At 46.1% G+C, this 7353-nt stretch overlaps 1 protein-coding gene across 1 annotated transcript; it reads right to left on the bottom strand.

The window, feature by feature from the left end:
* Positions 1–1075: 1075 nt before the first annotated feature.
* On the bottom strand, positions 1076–5248 carry LOC149185910 (uncharacterized). The gene is made up of 3 exons (XM_089409171.1): positions 3885–5248; positions 3461–3569; positions 1076–3130 (listed from the first exon to the last, which is right to left on the bottom strand). The coding sequence occupies exons 1-3, from the start codon at positions 5246–5248 to the stop codon at positions 1076–1078; spliced, it is 3528 nt and encodes a 1175-aa protein (XP_089265297.1).
* Between the last annotated feature and the right edge of the window lie 2105 nt (positions 5249–7353).

The following is a 7353-nucleotide window of genomic DNA, read 5'->3' as shown; positions in this document are numbered from 1 at the left end:
ATAGGGAGAACTTCGATAAAGAGAAATCCCATCTCCTTCAGGTCTTTATGGAGAATGGCTATAGTAGGCGCCTAGGTCAGAAGGCGTTCTTAAAAGCCTCTAAAAGCTCGTTAATCAAAAAAGAACCTAAAGAGCGCCGACCAGGGGTCCATCTTCCCTATGTCCAAGGAACCACTGACAATATTGCTCGGATTCTTAAGAAGTATGATATTCCCTCAACCTTCAGGCCCCTCAACACTATTCGAAAATCCCTCAGATCAGTGAAAGATCCCATTGATCCTAAAGATATGAAGGGTGTCTACTTGATCCCCTGTTCTTGTGGGACCCCCTATATTGGGGAAACAGGACGCTCCATCCATCAAAGGATTAGCGAACATGCAGCTGACCTAAGACATGGAAGAACCAAGTCTTCAGCGTTAGCAGAGCATGCGGAAAAGACCAAGCATCAAGTGTGTATTGAGGAGGCCAAGGTTATTGCCAGGGTTGCTCTGTTCCATCACCGTAAATTCAGAGAAGCTATTGAAATTGAAAGAAGGCCGAGCAATCTCAATAGAGATGACGGCTGGAAGATCAGTAGCTGCTGGATCCTGACCCTTTCTTCCTAGTCTTGCCCTTTCTTGCTTTCGTTGGTTCCCCTTTTTTTTTTTCACTGTTTTTCCTCGGCGCCTTTTTTTTTTTTTCTCCGGTTTTATTTATTTATTTAATTTTTTATTTAATTTATTTAATTTATATTTTTGTTTATTTATTTTATTTTATTTTTATTTAATATATTTTTTTTGTAATTTTTTTTTTTTGGCGCGCTTGTTTTATTCATTTTAATTAATTAATTCATTTATTTTATTTTTAGCTCGCTTGTTTTATTTTTTTTTCCCCTGGAAAAATCACTGTATATTTCATTAATAGAGTCAAATAATTATTTTACATATAGTGTCTGTAGTGTTCAGTAGTATCTTCAAAAATTAGTTTGTTGCACTACCACGCAGGGTATGCTATCTGATCGCTGCATTTTAGCTGTACATTTAAATTAAAAACCAAAATTCACAGTGTATCTCTGTATAGTGCTATCAAAAAAAAACTAGTGTTCTATAAGCGGATCCAGGGTTGGGTATCCTGGATCTATATAAGGTCTGTGATAAAATTTGTGTTCCTGCTGATCAGTAACCTCTGTTATCTCCCACAGTCCTCTGTCCATCACCGCTGCCTCCTTGGAAAGTTTATCGGCACCCTGATTGTGCTCCCTGTATATATGAGAAATTGTAATATGATTAAAAGCTGCTTTGAAATGGAGAGCTTCTTGTAATATAGTGCTGAGAGAGTGTGTGTGACATGTAGTAGTGCCATTTATCCAGTTTACAATAATCTGTGAATCGCCAAAGATATTGATGCTATTGCAGTGATGCCTCAATGCAAAATGGAGAAGATGGCGAAGAGTAATAAGTTCGGCAAAATTATTTGTGCCGACCCCCAGGCCAGCCTTGATTTTGTAATGGTGGTTTTCAGCTGTATGAAGTATGAAACCTCCTCCACAGCTCTGCTGATTTGCGGCTCCGTCAAAATATGCCCACGGCATGCTAGTGTCAATGGGAGGATGCGGGGCAGGTTGCCTAGTGGATGGAGGGGGGGGGTCCGGCAATTCCTGAAGGGCAGCAACGATACTAGTTTCAATCAGAGGCCAATGGATTGGATTCTCCTCAAAAATGGCTTTGTTCCGAGATTTCCATAATGACCAGTTTACAATGATTGGGAGGTTTATCAGCTTCGTTCCCTTGTGTTTCTTATCCCATGCATTCCAAGCATTTACAATATTCGGTCCTTCCCAGGCTCCATTGAAATTGATGTGTGTCTTAATGTGTTGCCATAGATCTTTAGTGGCACGACAGCTCAGAAATATATGCTCTAAGGATTCCGATTCCTCCTTACATAAGACACATCTGGTGGGCCCATGTATGGCTCTTTTCATGAGCTGGTCGCAGGTGGGAACTTTTTTCCTGAGAATACACCAAAAGAAAAGTTTCGATCGAGGGGAAGCAGCCAATTTCCATAAGTTCTGCCACCATGATTCAAGAGCTTCAGGCTTTCGGTGTTCGATAAGATGTAAATAACCATCCTTGGGAGTGTAAATCCCATGGTCAGCAAGGTGCCAGATGAGTTCGTCCGGGCCATCTGTTATTCTAATGTGAGCTTCCATCAATGCTTCTCTATAATCTTCCCAGGCAGCGTGCCATCTTCTCGGAATATTCAATATATTTGCAGATTTCCAAGCTTGGTGGAAAATGTCGGACTGTGCTGGGTCTGCAATCTGAGAAATGACCTTTATGTCTCGAGCAGTAAGGAAAGCGATGAGATCATGAGGGAGTGTGTGTCTGCCACCACTTCCAGACCAAGGGTCAAGACCAATTCTAGCACTGTTTCCATCTCTGATGCGCCAAACAATGTTGTCCCTGATGAGAGGTAAGGAGTGCATGAGAGCCTTCCAAATCGATGATATGCCGGCTTTATTCCAGGAAGGCAACCTTATCCAATCACTAATGCTGAGAGGCCAGATGTATTTGTGGAACACTATGTTAGTCCATAGGCTATGGGTTGTTAGGAGAGCCCAACCCATTTTGCCGGCCAGAGCTTTTTCAAATAATGGGAGTTCCTTCAGTCCCCATCCTCCCCATTTCTTCGGTAGTGCAATTTTATTCCACCCAATCCAAGCAAAAGTTCGGATGTCTTGATTTCCAGCCCATAGGTACCGGTTGCACAATTGTTGTAGCTTGGACAAAATGTTCCTTGGAATCCATGCCAGGGCCATCCAAAATACAGGAGTAGCTTCGAGTACAGTTTTGATCAAAATTAGCCTCCCTGCCCTAGAGAGGTATCTGTGACTCCAGCAGGTTATCCTCTTTTCAATTTTTGACACCAGCCAAACCCAGTCTGCAATCTTCTGGCTTTTGGGCTTAATCCAGTATCCCAGGTATTTAAGCCCTCTGTCTAATTGCTGTGAAATATATGGGAAAACCGTCCTAGCAATGTGAGCTTCGTTAACAGAGGTGCCGACCAGAGAGATTGTAGACTTTGCTCTGTTCACTTCCATGCCAGTAGCTTTGGTGAATAGTCCCAAGATGCGAGAGAAATTGGTCGTGTCCTGTACACTCCCATCCAAAAGAATTAAGACATCGTCTACAAACAAGAGATGAGTGAGGAAACAAATGTCTGATATTTTGAGGCCTCTGATGGATCCCTCCCTGGATGCCGAGTTGAGGAGGCAACTGAGAGCTTCAATGACCAAGAGAAAGAGCAAAGGTGAGAGGGGACAGCCCTGGCGCAGTCCTCTTTCAGAGTGAAAGAAATGCGAGGCAGATCCATTAATGAGAATACAGAAGGTAGGGGAAGAGATACAAGCCATTATCCAATTGATGAGGGAGAGGGGGAAACCAATGTGGATGAGGATCATTTTTAAGTATAGCCAACTTACACGGTCAAAAGCCTTTGAGAGGTCGATCTTCAGCAGAATACATTTGAGATGCTTTGCCCAGATAGAGTGTATAGCTTCTTGTGCCGAGCTGATGGCTTCATGGATCTGCCTGTTTTCCAGAAAAGCAAATTGTTGAGGGGAGATATGTCTGGATAGGATGGGCTTGATCCGATTGGCTATGATCTTTGATATGATCTTGTACAGCACATTACAGAGGGATATGGGGCGAAAATCATCGAAAGAGGAAGGTTTGTCAACCTTAGGGATGAGGGCAATGAAAGTAGTATTGATAGCATGATAGATGCTCCCCAAGATCCTGCTCTCCTCAACAACTTTAAGAATGTCTCCTCCCAGAAGTTCGAAGAAGGCGGAGTAGAACTTGATGGTCCAGCCATCCGGGCCAGGGCTCTTTTCCTTCTTGAACCATTTTATAGTGCTTTCCAGTTCAGCCATAGTAACCGGTGCTTCCAGATCCTCGATATCATCTTCCTCCGCAAATCTAGGGATATGAGTGGCCACATTGATGATCTCAGCTAGATTAGTACCTCCCGGACTCTTATATAGATTTCTGAAGTGGGAGGTCCCCAGATTAGATAACTTGTTGAAAGTGTCTGCCCTACCTCCCTCAGGGAGCGGTAGATTCCATATGGTGTTTGCCACTTTCCTTCCTTTGGCAAAATTATGGAAGAATCTGGAGTTTTCATCTCCTGCTTTAAGCCAAGTAGCTCTGCTACGAAGTCTGGTAGCTTCCTCTCGTCCCCTGAGTATAGCCTTCTTCTGATTTTCCAGCTCCACCAGGCGCGACTTGTCATCCTGAGATAAGAACCCAAGATTTCTCTCATCCAGGAGACCCATAAGGTCTTCCTCCACCTTCAATAGATGTTCATCTTCTTGCTTCTTTTTCTCTTTTGCCCAGTTGATCACAATGTGTTTCAGCTCAGTTAGATTTTTTACGAATTCCCTTGCCATCGAACTTTCTCTTTCAATGGGATGAGCAATCCAGTAGGATGAGATCAAGTTTGTGAAATTTTGATCTTGAAGCCACATATGGTTGAATTTGAATGGGGCTTTTGGTTTCTGATCCGGACCTCGGATTTCCAGTGCTATTGGGGAGTGATCTGAGATGCCACCATTGCTGACCCACTGTTTGTAGGAATGCAGTTGCTGAATCAAGGGTCCCTTGATGAGGAATCTATCTAGTCTTCTAGCTAATGCAGCCTCGCCTGTTCTTCTGTTTCTCCAAGTAGGCTGAAGCTTCTGAACAGGGATGTCAATGAGATCGTGCTGTTCCAATAACTGACTCATGAGATTAGTAATGGGGTCAATTTGGGCTGCCTCACCCCAAGACTCCCTGAACCCCAAGGAGAAATTTAGATCTCCCCCGATAATGATGTTGTCGCCTGATAGAAGATTGCTGCTGAGGATGTTTCTCCAAAAATGTTCCCTTTGTTGACAAGGTCCGTAGATATTAAGGATTCGAATGGGAAGACCGAGTTCGATTGAACGGATGTCTGCTCCAAGGAAACCCTGACCCCCCCAGGAGGATTCCAGTTTGATAGATGAGGGGTTGTACCCGAGTGCAATGCCTCCAGATCTACCCATGGCATCCAAGGCAATGAATTTCCATCTAGCCCCTATAGAAGCTAGTGCAAGTGTACAAGCATCCGCCGATCCAAGAGTTTCTTGTAACAGTATGATATCCGGAGATTCGACCTCAAAAAGTCGTTTAAGGGCAAGCTTTTTTGGGGCGCTGGCCAGTCCCCTGCAATTGAAAGAGATGTATTTCATGGGGAACCATGCTGAGGGGGGTTTGAAGCTCTAAGGACCCCTAAGATGGTGGCTTGACGCCCTGCTGCAACTTCAGCGCCAGCAAGTCTGATGGCTTTATAAGGTTTGATTTACGACCCCGGGATTGGGTGATACCAGGCTCGAGAGGGACGATACCCAATCCAGCAACAGGATCAGAGGACCCCGGTCGGGGAGCCCGAGGTCTAAGGGAATAGGGATGAGATGAGAACGACCGGGATGATGAGGGCGAAAGAGGCGGAGATGAGAGGGGGAGCGAAAGCGGGGCGGTGGAAAATGCCGGAGGGGGAGAGGGGATGTTGCATTGTACCATGGTGCAGACAAATGCTTTATCATGTAAAAAAGAGATATCTGAACAATTAGAGGTAGAGATAGAAAGGGTACCCGGAACATGTGCTGCTGCCGCTGCTGCCCGAGCCCTGGTCAGTGGGGGGGAAGGCGGGATATTCTGATGCATGAGTGCTTTCGCCAGGCGACCACGAAAAGTCTCGCTGATCTTGGGCGCCGGAGGAGAAGAAAGAGGAGCACTCATCCTAGTCGATCTAGGATTCATGGAGGGAGCCCTGCCAGAGTTCGATTGGGCCGGTAATGGCGATCCTTCCTGACTGGTGATTAGCGGGCAGTCTTTGTATACATGTCCGATTTGGTGGCACCGGTTACACCTGAAGGGAACTCCTTCATAATCCAAAATCTGAGTTCTGCTGAAGTTCCCCCAACGCAGGGTCATTTTGCCCTCCAGCCCTTCTCTAGTATCCAGATAGACCAAAATTCTAGCGATGATCATTTCATTTGTCTCCACATATGATCGATCATGGTCTAAATAAGTTCCCAGTGCATTCCCAATCTTGATGAATGCCTCCTCAGTCCAATATTGAAGTGGTAATCCCGACAGACGAACCCAGATAGGTCCCGCTCCAAGTTGTTCGCGCTCCAGATCGAAAAGAGGACTCCATCTTTTCAGTAGAACAGGAGCCAATTCAATATGCCAGTACTGTGCCAATACTGTATTCGTGTATTCCTCCTTGGCGAAGTGTAGAGAGAACCAACCCTGAGGGAGTTTCTGAACTTCTGGCAGCTCCGAGAACAAATCACCCCAGATTTCTTTCACCCATGATTTGAGCCTGTCCGCCGAGAAAGTACGACCACGAACATGACCTACCAGAGTCGTTCGGGCCAGGGCCATAGTTTTAGCAAAATTGGATGGGTCGCCAAAGGAGACAGATATGTCTTTCATCGTTTCTCTAATGCACTTCGTCTTTTTTGATCGAGGCCCAGTAGGGTGGTCGTCCAGAGGGTTTGAAGTCTCAACCCGGGGATTGAGATTTACAGCCTGTGGAATTATGGCCGGCGTGCAAAAATTGCCCGATGTCTTTTGCCCTGATGTGCCCAAATGATTTGATGCCGGAACCCTAATATCCCCCAGCTGAATCGGCAGATCTGAGGCGGGGAGTTCCACTGCTAGTGTATCGAGAGGGGGATCTACAGCCCCGATCGCCCCAAAATCCGCAGCAGGGAGCGAAAGAGCAGATGCAGAGAGAGAAATAACTTCTGTCCTAGACAGAGGCGGGTCGGGGAGAGGTATGCTGCAGGGCTGCGAAGGGAAATCGAGGGCAGAATCCTCAGGCAGGTAGGATGAGAGGAGTGAAGCAGTACCTGGTGAGAGAGGAGGCTCCTCTAGAGTGGGCAGAAAAGGGGACGGATTCGACGAAACCACCGGAAGCGGATGATGCGAGCCCAAAAAGTCTGCAACAGGTTCAGGGCGGGATCTAGGGTTTTCGAAGATAGTAAAACCGTCAAGTGGGTCCGCCGAGTAATCAACCAGCTCCATTTCCCCCTTAATCTCCTCATTAATCTCCATACCGGTCAACTGTAGTGTAACCATTTTCAATGTCAGCTGTCGGAAACCCAATACCGCAGCTCTCCTATCCTCTAGCTCGATTTGTCGTTGTCCGGTCAGTGAAAACCCCGATGTTCCTGCAGCCCCCTAGGTGATGCGCCTATCACCTAACCGAAACCCTTGTGACCGCGTGCGCTCGAACCTCCGGAGTAGACTGTAGCACCTGCGGCTATCCTAGCCCTCTACGAAA

The sequence above is a fragment of the Pinus tabuliformis genome, chromosome 3_1 (assembly GCF_031772625.1).
Source record: "Pinus tabuliformis cultivar Carrire ecotype Pingquan chromosome 3_1, CPIR1, whole genome shotgun sequence".
In the NCBI taxonomy this organism is placed as follows: domain Eukaryota; kingdom Viridiplantae; phylum Streptophyta; class Pinopsida; order Pinales; family Pinaceae; genus Pinus; species Pinus tabuliformis.
This window is presented reverse-complemented; position numbering and strand designations above follow the sequence as displayed.

What these genes read in the sequence shown, in the direction of transcription:
- LOC149185910 (XM_089409171.1), bottom strand. Translation starts at nt 5,248, where the DNA reads ATGAAATACATCTCTTTCAATTGCAGGGGACTGGCCAGCGCCCCAAAA. An exon ending in CTGGAAAGCACTATAAAATG is followed by an intron (nt 3,570 to 3,884) that starts GTTCAAGAAGGA and finishes TCTGGAAAACAG; the next exon opens with GCAGATCCATGAAGCCATCA. An exon ending in TCTCAAAGGCTTTTGACCGT is followed by an intron (nt 3,131 to 3,460) that starts GTAAGTTGGCTA and finishes GGGAGTGTACAG; the next exon opens with GACACGACCAATTTCTCTCG.